The 13905-nt window shown below is 36.3% G+C and overlaps 1 protein-coding gene across 3 annotated transcripts in view; it reads right to left on the bottom strand.

Annotated features, from left to right (window-relative positions):
• The window catches only part of ITPRID2 (ITPR interacting domain containing 2), a 37421-nt gene extending 23536 nt beyond the window's left edge, over nt 1-13885 (bottom strand). For 2 of the 3 annotated variants that reach the window (XM_017532756.2, XM_017532757.2), the window contains exons 1-8: nt 13329-13885; nt 12945-12990; nt 9577-9626; nt 8688-8744; nt 6736-6775; nt 6551-6649; nt 4793-5001; nt 3239-3939 (exon numbers count right to left, since the gene is read on the bottom strand). In XM_017532756.2, coding sequence (XP_017388245.1) covers nt 3239-3939; nt 4793-5001; nt 6551-6649; nt 6736-6775; nt 8688-8744; nt 9577-9626; nt 12945-12990; nt 13329-13539 — 1413 coding nt within the window. In that variant the 5' untranslated portion in view covers nt 13540-13885. Of the gene's footprint in view, nt 1-3238; nt 3940-4792; nt 5002-6550; nt 6650-6735; nt 6776-8687; nt 8745-9033; nt 9124-9576; nt 9627-12944; nt 12991-13328 lie in introns of those variants that run through there. The other variant, XM_037740051.1, reaches the window with a different exon arrangement.
• Nucleotides 13886-13905: the final 20 nt, after the last annotated feature.

Below are 13905 nucleotides of genomic sequence, written 5' to 3'. Positions count from 1 at the left end.
AATAAACTGCTTACAGAAATACAGAGATAAAAGGTCTTCTTCTTCTTAAGTTTTTCCTTTACACCTAAAAAGATGAACATCTGCTTGAGAAGAATCATTTTGGTTTAACTTGTCAATCATTCATACTACTAATCTATGGCTTCAGAGAGTTACCATGATGTATTCAAAATAAGCCATTCAAGAAGAACACAAGAATTAACGAAACAAATCATTTGGAAGAATTAGAAATTCAAGATAGGGTTTTACAACTTTTTATAAATAGTTATAGGCTGGGCTCGGTGGCTCACACCTGTAATCCCAACACTTTGGGAGGCCAAGGTAGGTGGATCACGAGGTCAGGAGTTCGAGACTAGCATGGCCAACACAATGAAATCTCTTCCCTACTAAAAATACAAAAAATCAGCTGGCTGTGGTGGTGTGTGCCTGTAATCCCAGCTACTTGGGAGGCTGAGGCAGGTGAATTGCATGAACCCAGGAGGTGGAGGCTGCAGTGAGCCGAGATCGCACTTTTGCACTCCTGCCTGGGTGACAGAGAAAGACTCTGTCTCAAAAAAAAAAAAAAAAAAAAAAAAAAAAAAAAAAAAAAAAAAAAAGAAAGAAAAAAGAAAAGAAAAAAAATAGTTATAAACATTTATAACTATTTTAAATAGTCTACAAGACACTTTATAAGGCAAGTTGACTTTTAAGCGAAAGTAGTCTCTGGCCTTTTCTTTTTCTAACATAAGAAATAGAAACTCACATTGTACCACGCCAGGATCAGTCTCATCATCTATTTAGCGCTCTTTACACTTAAGTATTTTGTCTCTTTGCTGCTGGTGACTGTGGGATCTTACCTCCTGTCTCAGATGGATTAGGCAGCTTCATGCAGTCAACATGTCTACAACATTTTCTCCTTCCTAGCTTCCCAAAGCAGCTCATGCTCAGATAATCTGAGAACTGATTTACTGAGAGAGAGACAGCGCTCTAACTCGTATTTACTCATTGTTTTCACAGCAAGAAGGTTCCCAGCAGGAACCAAACCTCAGTGGAAACAGGCCCCAAAGAAAAATAGTAACAAACTACACTGAATAGGATCTAAAAGTCAGCTTCAACAAGATTGTTCTCTTTATTTGTCAATATGATTCAAATGCTTGGGAGAAGAGGAAATTAAAGTAACACATTATTTCCTTTCTTTATCCATTGTTCTACAAGCTCTGTTTAAAGTTCCCTAAGGGATGAAAACACAATTCCAGGAGGTTTTTATCCGTATTTTAAATGTATCTGAAGATACATTATTTTCTTTAAAATTCCCCATATTTACAATGTAGCTGTGGTCGACCATATATTTTTTTGGAAAAAAAAAAATCTTCCATTATTTTTCAACCACCAATGCATGTAATCTTATGCTTCAAAAAAATGTTCACATCAATGCCACATTACTTTCTTCATTAACCTTTTTTTGCCAGTAGAGGGGGCAAAAAAACTCAGCCTATAATTAAAAATTAACTTGCCACAAAAGTACATCTAGCACTTCATGTAAGTGTTTTAAAAACTTTTTGTATATGCTATCTTAAAAAATTTTAAACACTAACAAACTATAGTTTAGACTTCAGGAGTTTCAGAAATTAAAAAGAAACTTCCTTGACTTCTTTGAAGAGTGACTTATTTGAAAATATGAGTGTTGTTCATTCAGAGTCACCAATATTAGATATGAAATTACCTAACATAATTTGTATAGATCTTTATGCCCTGCTATTGTATTAAACAAGGAAATTAACTGACATATATAATTATCATAGAAGAGGAGCCCTAATGGTAGGCAAAAATTTACACTTTAATTATGAGTGCTGGAACAAGTTTAGACCAGAACAAAGTCAAAAAGGAATCGGAGTGAAATAGAACCGAGGTTTTAATGTGGTCATCACAAAGTAGTCATCTTCCACACTCACTATGATGAGAAATAAACTACATCAGGAGGTAAACATAGAAAAAAAAAAATCTATCTATCTATCTATATAAAGAAATAAAAGGAAAAAAGCTCAAAAGAAAATGTAAAACATTCCAAGGTGCTGCTCCTACTCACTTTTTATTTCACTATTCAGTTGTAATTAAAGTATTAACCACAAAAAGGTACAAATCCGTATCATTAACTGAAATTTTGCAAAAAATGAAAAATCTTCACTAATGTGGGAGAGAGAGACTCACCTAAGAGGACATTTATGAGCTGAATCAATCATCTCATTTTCTAATTCCCTAAAATAATGGTGTGTAATGTCAACACTACTGTGAACTATTACTAAAACGAATCTAATGCAATAAATCACAAAAGACAAATTGCACATTACATAATTTATAGCCACAACTTTTCACCAGCACACATATGCCGCACTTTACTCGTGGAAAATGAGACCACTACTACATGCCTCACAGACTGCAATGAAGTACTTCAAGAGCCAAGAACAGTACCCAGCACAGGGTAGATGCCTGATAAACGTCAGTCTTCCTGCCCCAAGCTATATATAACTTCAACACAAAAGTATCAGTTTCTACTATTCAGAAGCAGTTTTAGCTGAACCTCATTCAAAATAAGTATCTTTATCTTGTCCAATCCAAAATTTATGTTAACTAGCAGGTATATCATCACTGGACACAAACAAAATAACCAAACGTTGGTCTTCTGGGCTTGCAGAAACCCTATTCAGTGGCCTTTCAAACCTCCTCGTTCAAGGGTCCCTATCCTCCCCATGCAGGTATGTAGTATCTTCATGTTCTTTCCAGTCATATACCAATACCTATCCCCAAAGCGTTCTTCACATATCCTTACCACTGAGATATGTTAAGAAAAGCTTGCCTAAAGGCACACAGCAATTCAGTGGCAGACAGAACTCACACCCCTGTTTGATTTCAAAGCATGCGTTTTTAACTATTATGCAATATTGCTTTGAATTTAAATATACTCTCTCAGGGCTTTCTTGAGCATCAACATCTTACCCTTGAGAGAGAAAAAGAGGTTAAGGCTCAAATATCAGCTAGTGGATGAGTATCTGGAGTTGCTGCTGAACTGTCCCATTACCTCGACATCACATAATCCTGAGACCAATTCCTGGTTTGTGAAACATAAACTTGCAAAGTCAAAATTAGGATAAATTTTTCTAGTGTAAATCTATTAGCTACCTCCCATTTTAAAAGCATTTTGGTACCTTTTTTTTTTTTTTTCTCGTTTGCAACTTGAAAACAGTTTTAGTAATTTTTTACTTACCTCTTCCATTTCGAAGGAGTCCTTCTGCTGTGTCATTATATTTCTTATGGACGGAATTGTCAGTGGTGCACATGGCTCTTTTTCAGGTGCAGATATATGCACACTTTTCAGCTCACTGCTATTTTCCAGCTCACTAAGGCTGGATATGTTGAAATCACTACCTAATTTGGATTCTGTAATATCAGATTCCTCACCCAGCTTATTCTCATAACTTGGAGTTTCTTTACTTTGTTCATTTTCAGTTTCTTGGTTAAAATTACTATTTGCTTCATGAGAAATTCTATCACTATCAGCATTCTCCATAACAGTTGCTGAACTACCCGAGACTTCTTCTTTAACTGTAGCCAACATAGAAGATGACTCTTTCTTCTTTATAATTTTTTGAGACTTTTGATCATTTTTATTGCCACTTTCTTCAATCACTGAAACATTTAGAATCTTTCCCTTATCAGCTGCCGGAGCAGGGCTACTACCTTCTCCTTTCTCTGTTTTATCAACACATAAATTTAGTTTTGATAGTGTTTTCATTAAACGATTTGCAGTGTTACTTCGAGTTAAAGGTGGAGGTGAGTCTGTCTCCTTGTTAGAGGTCACTGAGGACATACTTCCAATTCTCTGCAGGGGAGTCCCAGAGACTTGTGAATATAAAGAAGAAAATGCATTGGCCACAGTAGTAAGCACTTCAATTTGACGAAAACGGCCTACCAAAAGAAAGAATATTATTTATATGTATGTTTATGTTTATATATACATATATACATGTATTAAATGTATATATTGTTCAGAATTTCAAAAATGTCACTTAGATCACAAAGATTATAAAACCCTATTTTTTCCTTATCTAACACTTAAACCTTCTCTACATTTATTGGGTTCGACGGAGCAGGATTTTTACCCTAAGTACTAGCATTTATATTTTTAAAAAACAGAAATAAGCACAAAGCATAATAGCAACACTGAATAAAACAGAAAGAACTAGCTATTGGATCCACAGCTGTGATTCTATTCTTAACTCTGGAACTCCATTAAGACTCTTTCAAAATTCTCCTAAGAAAATAGTAAGGATATATTTTATACCTAATTTGCAGGGGGAGGGATTTATTAATCTCTTAAAACTAATCCATGAACAATGCAGGGAATCCTATTTTGGGAACTTTTGGCTAATAGAAAGAAAATAAGCAAAGATATGAGTTAAACTGATCAAATTAGCCAGACTAGTTCCTGAAATTGACTGACTTCATTTAAGAATAACAAGGCTCCTCCCCTACTTCTTTTCTTCTTGAGCAAAAGCAATCTGTAGATAAGGATAAGGTTCTGCAAGTAAGTTATGGTAAAACTTGAGTCAAGAATTGGGAGGAAGGGAAAAATAAGTGAACTAACCACCATAAATAGAGTAATAAAATAGCTTAAATTTTAATATGTAAAAATAGCTTTTGTGCTGATTAATCTCTTTACTTTCCAGTGCTATTCCTGAAATGAAGGCTTAGAATGAGATCATCTTGTTGTAGATGCTATAATTTAAGAAAATAATATGCTAACACTTAAAAACCTTACTTGTTAAAGCATAATTTGGGTTTTCTACTTCCATCCGTTGCATTTGAGCACTCAAAAATACTTTAATATCTATCCCTTTGGCAAAGGATGATGAATTAAAAAATCTGGAAGGAATTTTAGAAGCAATATCTGGTTCATCACGTCCAAATCCAAGATTGTAAAGAATTTCTTCAGGATCTTCCTCATAAAGTTCCAACAATTCTGAAACACTACAAAAAAAGGGGCAAAAAGGAAACATGAAAATATAAAATGATAGTCCACACATTATAAATAAATACATACTATTGATTTCCTGTGATAAAATCTTTTTTCTCAGCTCTTAAATCATTATTTATTTTACCATGTTTACACATGTGTACTAAGGAATAAACAGCTATTATAAAGGATTCATTGTCTCAAGTTGCTAGAATTGCAGAACAGAGCTAACCCCAAAGAACACATTCAGAGATTCCCTACATGACTCCTCACCTTATTTTTTTTGTCATTTTAAGAGATTTCCTGTAAAGCAGCTAAAACAAGTAGAGGACAGATGATGGAGAATAAGGAATAAACAGATTAAAGAAGAAATGAAAAGGATCTGAGGGCCATTCTGTAAAACTTCAGCTTTTCTGCTATTCTTGTCCTAGGAGTGGCAACAGTGCTAGGAGGGACAATACAGGTAACAAGCTGACTTCAGAGAAGTGAGGGAGGAGCTTACTTTCAACTTCTCTCCAGCTACTTCCACTCAGGAAGTAGGAGGAGTAAGATACAGAGTGTATGGGTTACACAAAGGTAACTACTGTAATTCTATTGGGAATTAAACATTTAGTATCCCTTCTCTCTCATACCAGTGATAATCCAAGTTTTCTAAGACTCACTGAAGAAAACAGGAAAGTTGGAGATGGAACTTCAACAGAGAGACATTTCAATTTCTTTCAAAGAAAATGCTTAAATCTTAATAATATAACTTGGATAACAGTCTAAACTGGTTTCCACAGGCACATGTACCAATGTATTTTAATATACTCTGTGTGTGTATGTGTGTATGTGTGTGTGTGTCTGTGTGTGTCTTGAAAGAGCATCTCACTGTTACCCTGGTTGAAATGGAGTGGCACAATTACAGCTCACTGGGTACAAGTGATTCTCCCACTTTAGACTCCCAAGTGGCTGGGAGTACAGGTGGACCACACCACATCCAGCTAATTTTTGCATTTTTTGTGAAGACAGCATTTTGCCATATTGCTCAGGCTGGTCTTGAATTCCTGAGCTCAAGTAATCCACCCACCTTGGCCTTCCAAAGTGCTGGGATTACAAGTGTGAGCCACTGTGCCTGGCTATACTACATATTTGAAAAATCTTTGGTTTACTATGTTGAAAAAAATTCTGCTTAAATATCAAGCTGTAACTTAGAAAAATTTATTCTGATTTTTGTTAACTCAGAGTTAACTCAAGTCCTTAACAGAATGAATTTTGGTTCTCTGCAACTAGAAGTTACTCCACTATGGAGTTCCTCTTTCAGATTGTTGAGAGGCTCAAAATACTCATTTATGGATTCCAGCAGCATTAAAAACCTACTTGTTGCTTTTTTTCAATCTCAAAACAAAACAAAACAAAACAAGAAAAAGAAGCTCCTATCAGTTGCGCTGCTCCAGGAAACACTCTTCTTGTGTAGTTTATGATTTCATTCTATCAAGGTCAAATCCAAGATTGAAAAAAATGGTAAGAGTAGGTACCTCATCTGTAACACAATGTAATTCCAACAATTTCAGAATAAGTTACCTTGAGACTGTCCCACTACTTTTCCCAGATCCAGTGGAATTCATACTTCTCCCTTTCTGATGAAACTGTAGTCTTCTCTCTTTGGCCAAGATATTATTGCTATAAAAAAAATCAGATTATATAAAACTTTATTTTCATTAATGGTCTTCATTTTTTAAAAGGAATAGAACAAAAGAGCTACATACCAGTTTTCAATTGGAGCATCACTTTCATGGAGGTGGTTGGCTACAAATAAGAATAAATGTTGAGCACAATTGTTAGTAGGACTATACTATGATACAATTATCAAAAAATCAAATTACCTACAATATTACAATTAAATGCCTAATATATTAAACACTAATCTTGGTCCATTACATCTGCAGTATGAAAAGTGATATACAGATAGATAAGAACAGGGCCAAGAGCTTTTGAAGGGCTGTTTTGGCAACATAAAACTAAATGCTCTCCTTAGCACTTAAAATAAAAAAAAATGTATAGGTAACCAATTAAGTTTCTTTAACCGGTTAAAAATAAGTAATGAGGAAGTTATGTAGCATATATGTGGTGCTAATTATTACATTTAAAAGCTATTAATGAAGACTATCTTAAGAGGAAAACATGATTTAAGTGTGGCAATAGTATACGTCAATTTCTAATGTGGATTTTTTTAAGGTTATAACTGATTTTTCACACATACAACTTAAAAACTACTTATTTCAACATAAATTTTCTTTTAAAAATTGCCTTTTCAACTTTATAACAGAACTTTAGTTTAAAGTTCTAAACAGATAAGTGTTAATGTTTAGAGTTAAATTTGCATCATTTAACCTTTATAGACAAATACAAAGAAATTTAATTATAAACATATCCATTTCAGCATACTTCAACCGCTTTTCATTTCCGACCTGTAAAGTCATGCTATTTTGTTTCTTTGCACCTCCACCAGAAAGGTGCCTCACTCATAGCACTCAGTAATTATTTAATTAATGGAAATAGCCTTGAAATAATTTTCAGTAAAACAACATAAGAGCTTTACTCTTTTATAAGACTCCTTTTTAGGTTCTGGTTTTCCAAAAAAAATCATTCAATATTATCAAACTACCAAGGCAAATATCAAAACTACTAGTTAAAATAATATTAAAGTACATTTTAATAAGGGATTGACAACATGTTCCATTGTACTGACTGGAAAGCAGTAACTTTAAGCTCTTTATAGAGTCTGAAAATGTACAAACAGAAATAATAAAAACTAATATATTCACGTTTCAGAGTTTTAAATATTAGAAGGTTCTAAATAAGTAATTTACCTTACAGATGCATTTAAAGAGCAAAAAACCAAGGATATTAAATTCAATGTTTAAATTCACTATTCATCAACTTATAACTTTTAAAGATTTTTTAAAATCCTTGCTTTTTTTAAAAAAAAAGTACACATAAGTAACTGAACTATACAGCTATGAATAATCTATTCAGTTTGATCAATGAGCTACAAAATATCTTTTAAAATACCAATAATTTAAAATCTTTAATTGTATATATGATAAAGCTTTATTACAAATCTACTGGAAAACATTATATAACCTGTAAAAATGTTTTAAATAGCACAACACACTTTTTTAAAATCTAATGCTTTCTGGAATAAACACCAGCATCATTTCTAATAAAATTCTATTAACTCTGCTATTTTGTCTTTCTCCTTTAATCTTCTAAAAATCAGAAAAAAGGGGAAAAGGCAGGAGATACATCAATACAAAGAGAAAGACAAGCTGCAGCTGTAAGTATGACATAAGTCTATTTTGTGCTAAAAATAAGCTTCAATTTCGTTTTCCCATGTGTAAATATTTAAGTGTCCTTCCTTCTACAGGACAATTCTTCCCTCAGTTATATTACCATAGTTTGTTACAAACTGTTCCTTTAAGCATTTAGTCCAAGGAAGACAGATGAACACTTCACAATGGTTTTTCAGAGTCATCCCTATATGTATCCTACAGACTATGACTAGTTACTAACATAGAAAGGTAATGTGAAATGTGCCTGAGCCATTTTCAAGACCTTTAAATTTAGCTTGAGGATCATAAACCTGAAAGCGTTGAACTTTCTCATTTTTTTAAATTTAAAAACTATATAAAAACACAGTTCTTCCAAACAAACATACCTTCAGCTCCCAATGACAAATCATCTTCAAAACTTCCTCCATTTCTCACAAGCACACCTGAAAGAAACATTTGAAAACTCATCCTGGTATTCTTTTCCTCTTGACTCTCATATAAAAACACTGCTTTAGTTAAAACAAATTCACCAAGCAAAATATCTTATACGGTAAAACGTTTCAGACTTGAATGTACTCAGACATTATTCTGATTATATAACTTCAAGAAGCAGGTAAAAGCTTTTATTTTAACATAAAGAAACCACATTTCCAGCAACATAAAGTTCTCAGAAGCCAATCTAAAGGCTGTTTCAAACTTAGATTTTTGAAGATGTTCAATTAGACTACATACCAAGAGTTTCATGGAAAAGCAGATCCTGGAGCAAATATTCTTCTTACCCATCTTATATAAAGTCAGGAGCTGGATTTTCCTGACACTGTAAATGCTTTTTATATGCCTTGCCTCTACCTGCACACGCCTGTTGTACTTTGAACTTTAGAATTCTGTTTTGAACAGGTGGTAAAATTTCAGGTGTGGCAATTTCAGTTAATGTAAGCAAAGAAATGCTGCACTAAAATTGACTCAACTTTTGTTCACTCAATAAGTATTTTCCTTATATTTGCATAACATATTTTTATAATTAATTAGTCTTTATAATATCTAACTGGACAATAAAGATGTAAGTTTCACCTTGTGAAAAGGCTAGGCAATTTGCTTAAACACACTACTGTTTTACAGTTTATAACAAAGTTTCTCCCTTTGGCTTCTAGCTCAGAACAGCATATATTACAACCATGAATATCACTTTCACAACTCATATATATACTTTTACCCAGAGAACAAAGAAGCAGAACTGTCATAAAGAACAGATTTAGAAAGGCAACCTTCTCTTACCCTTGAGTGTATTGCTGCTTTGTTCATCCAGCGAGGCTCCCAAAGGTGTACTGAAACCATATAAACATACTAGCCTTAGTCTTGTGAAAGGCTGTCTGGAAAGTTGTCATTACACAGCCTTACTTAAAGAGTTCTAGCTAAATAAGCTTCTAATCACAGTTAAAACTCTCCCCCTAAAACAGACAAGGAATGCAAGTGGGTTACGTTAAGTAATATTCACTAACTAAGCAAATACCTGTCATCAAGTCAGTTCAGCAGGAATGATTTAATCATGTCTGATGTGCCAATAATTAGGAGCAAGAATGGCAATGACAAATGATGTGAATTGGCATTTTTCTTTGCAAAAAAGAGAGAGAATGACTGACAATAAAAGCATTAAGAAAATGTCTGTTGCTCTCAACCCCCTCCATCAAAAAAGAAAACACGATTAGAAGAATACAAATCTTCAGTCATAGATAACTTTAACTTAATAAAATTAAAAAGTAAAGAATAGTTGGAAATAAGGCTCAACAGTTTCCTTAAACCTCGTCTGTTAATCTATCACTAGCATTTCAAAGTATCACCTAGTGCCTCCCTTACCCCAACTATCTTTTTCTTTATATAAATGTAGAGGCTTATGATTTGCTTTGTTTTCAAGCTAAAAAATACATATATTCTTCATTTTACTTTGAAAATTACTAAAAAGTTGACTTAAGAATCATCATTAAGATTAGCCATTGCTAAAGTTTTTTCATTCTTGTAGTTCAAATACAGATGACAGAAATATCTTTTTTTCAAATACAAAAATAAACACAATTCTCTCAAAACTAAGTTACAGTAAGAAACACATTGTTTTATTTTGGAAGGTCTGTTTTGTGATACAAACCTTTCTTCAGTAACAATTCATATCTGTTAAAAATTCACGAGACATGGGATCAATCATGAAAATATCAGTTTCAAAGAAACGTTACTGAAATGCTGATTAAATGTTAGAACTTTCCACAAGCACACAAGCAACGGCAGCTCTTTAAAAATCAGTGCTTTTGAAATGTAAAAGAAATCACAAGCAATTACCATAAATATATTAATAAAATCTTTAAGCTGATTTTTGTATATATTTTAATAAAATTCTAATGAATGTCTTTAAGAAACCATTCTTCCCTGAAGGCTACTTTCTTAGAAGTAAACATTGTTTTACTTTGTCCACAGATGTCTTTACTGGTCTATGCGCTACAGAAAATGGCAAATAAGCAGAATAACAGGAATTCTCCTTCAAAAATAAATATCTCACTTTTATATTTGCTCCCTTCCAAATTCTATCAAAATCTCTATCATTTCTTAATTGTTAATTCAATAAGTTTTTATTTAGTTCTCCCCCCCCCCCACAAATGGTTATCAAAATAGACTCCCCTTAAGAAAAGAAAACATGGTATCTTTATTCAGGATATGGACCACACTAAAAAACAAAGACTATCTGAGAACTTATCAAGTGAGTAAAATACTATGGTCAGGCCATTTGTACATAATAAACAAAATACATAGATGACCAACTCTGGGAAGAAACTTGAGTTGTTATTTAAGATAAAAATACAGTTGCAACATATCCTAAGTCAAAGCTGTGATAATACAGCCAGCGTTAAAAGACTACTTGTTCTAGCTTTCCTGGATACAAATGAATGCCACTCTTGTGTAAATACGTGCAATTTTAAGAACAAGAAGGAAATCCATGAGAGAAAGGGCAGCAGACTACAGAATCTGCCCATATAAATCAGTATTGGCAACAAAACTTCTGAAATTGTCAGGGATTGACTGTGTCCTGGGGAAAGTCAACATTCACCTACTGCATTTATCTCAAAAAAAAAGCACTTATTTACTGTCTACTTGATACGATCTCTTACACAATTTTAAGTCCTATACCTCATTAAAATATAGCGTAATTCTCTTGTTCCTAATTTTTAAAATTCTCTTGAATATGCACTTGAATTTAAACAATGAAACACTATAAATGTATTTGTAATGCTAAGCCTATTTTAAGAAACCTAAAGTAAGCCAATACTGTATTTACGGGAGGCTTTAAAAGACTTGAGTAAAAGTAACAAAACAACTTCTTAGACACATTTCTAAGAGGAAACTTGAAAGATACTGGTATCATCAGATCTCTCCCAAAAGGTCCTGAACATGTATATTTAAATTTCAAACGTTTAAATTGTAGACTATTTTGGTATTTGACAATTAAATGAAACAGTAGTATATTAATACAATTTATTGATCCATACTTTGAGTGAAGTACCTAATATCTAAGGTTTCTCTGAAAACCAGGAGATTGATTTACAGCTAGATTCTAAATATGGGGTACAAGGACTTCAAGCAGTGTATTTATTTGCCTCTGTGCATCTTTAAAGAGAAGTTATTCCATATATTTCACAATGTTTCAGAAGGGTCTATGCCTCTTTCAATAAAGGGTACGAGTTCTGTAATGAAGAGTGTTCAACAGGTTCCACTTGATTAATCAAAACAGGGCATTAATATCATGGTAGCCAATATTCTGTGTTTACAGGCAAACTGGCATATATTAAGAATCACTTTCCACAACAAAACAAAACAAACGATCCTAACTCTAGCACTTGAAGAAAATATTAAGAAAGCCTAAACTGGGAAGGCAAAAATATGCTCAACAGCGAACACCAACGAAAGTTTAAACGCTACATTCTTGATTAGCACATTTTGCGGTAGTCAGATTTACTTGCGATGTGATTCATCTCCTCTGTATTTTATCAAACATTTTTGTACCAGTTGCCAAAGCATGTAATTAAACAGATTTATGCAGTCTGAATGCTTTTAAAGTTCTATTCCCTGAGAATTCCAGTGCCATCTGACAACTCCATGTTCAAGAGGTAAACTACAAGTACAAAGTTAGCTAGTTTTAATAGCTCCCCAAACAGAAATAAAATTAAAGCCCATTTAGTGTAGTTAGGTAAATTAAACTCGTCTAAAACACATTTGAAAGGAAAATGATTCCGTGCCAGTTGTACAGATGTCAAAACTAAAGCAAAATAAAATATCCTGTGAAATGTGAGAATTCTTTCAAATAAAAACAGAACAAACAATATGGCATGATTATCTGTTTTGGATTTCTGATCTCTGATGCTGACACCATTCGCGGGCAGCTGAAGCCCTAACTGTAAAGTCAACACGGTTACCAAATAATCAGCGGTCACAGCACTTCCATTTCTAATCACTTAGAGGAGGAAGCTATCCGTCGGCTCACTTTCCGGTTTGTATCTTACAACGGTCGCGGGACCCACAGGGACGAGGCACGAGTGGCTCTGCTCGAGCGTCCAGTCCGCACGGATCTCCCCCGGGACGCGGGCGGCAGGGGGAGCACTCACCGGCAGTCCTTGAGCCATATCGCGATCTTCTCGTTGGGCACGTTTCCTGGAGGGGTAGAGCGAGGGGACAGCACGTTACGGACCAGGAGCCCTCCGACGGCGGGGTCACCCTGGACCCTCCCAAATAGGAAAATCTACCACGGCAAATGCAGCCTAAGCGACACGTCTCAGTGTCCCTTGGCAGAGAAATGGGATGGCACCCAGTGGTCTCTGTTGACGCTGGGAACGCCTCGTCCAGCGCGCGCGTTTCAAGGTCGGAAGTGTCCCCTCTCCCCTCGGCCTACAGTGCCTGAGGCTCTCCCAGAACGTACGGCAGGAGCCAGGGCGCACGAGGCTCTCCCCAGCCCGCCAGCCTCCCACCGCAGCCCGGCGGGGCGCACCGACCTCTTCCCGCCGGGGCCGGCAGCTGCGCGCCGGGGAGGTCCTCCTCCTCGTCCTCGTCCTCGTCCTGCGTCGTCGCTTCTGTGGACAGATCCTCCGTCTCCGACGCTTGCCAGGAGCTGCGGCACTTGGCCCAGGCCTTCCTCCTGCGACTCGCCACTTGCCACTCCAGTTCCTCCTCCGCCTCCGCCGACCCGGTCAGGGGCCGGTCCATGGCCGCACGGGGGGCTCCGCTACCCCAGCCGGACCCTGCGCGAGACACGGCGGCGGCGGGGACCCCCGCCCTTGCTGTCAGCGCCCGGCCGGGCAGGGGGCCCCGGGGAGCAGGAGCGGGCGCTCGAGGAGGAGGAGGAGGAGGAGGGGACAGGGAGGGAGGGAGGGAAGGAAGGGGAGGGAAGGGGCGGAGGGCCGGCGCTTCACATGAAGCCGGCGGGGCGCGGCGCGGGAGCGCGAGTGGCCCGAGGGAGCGCGGCTGGGAGCCGAGCGCCGGCAAGCTCCCTGCTCCCCACCCCCAGCCTGACGCTCCCCGAGCTGGCCGGCAGCTGCGCGTCTGCGCGCCTTCCCTCGGCGGCGGCCCACG

Source organism: Cebus imitator, unplaced genomic scaffold (genome assembly GCF_001604975.1).
Source record: "Cebus imitator isolate Cc_AM_T3 unplaced genomic scaffold, Cebus_imitator-1.0 Scaffold78, whole genome shotgun sequence".
NCBI lineage: Eukaryota > Metazoa > Chordata > Mammalia > Primates > Cebidae > Cebus > Cebus imitator.
Note: the sequence above shows the minus strand (reverse complement) of the source record. Positions and strands in the feature narration are given on the sequence as shown.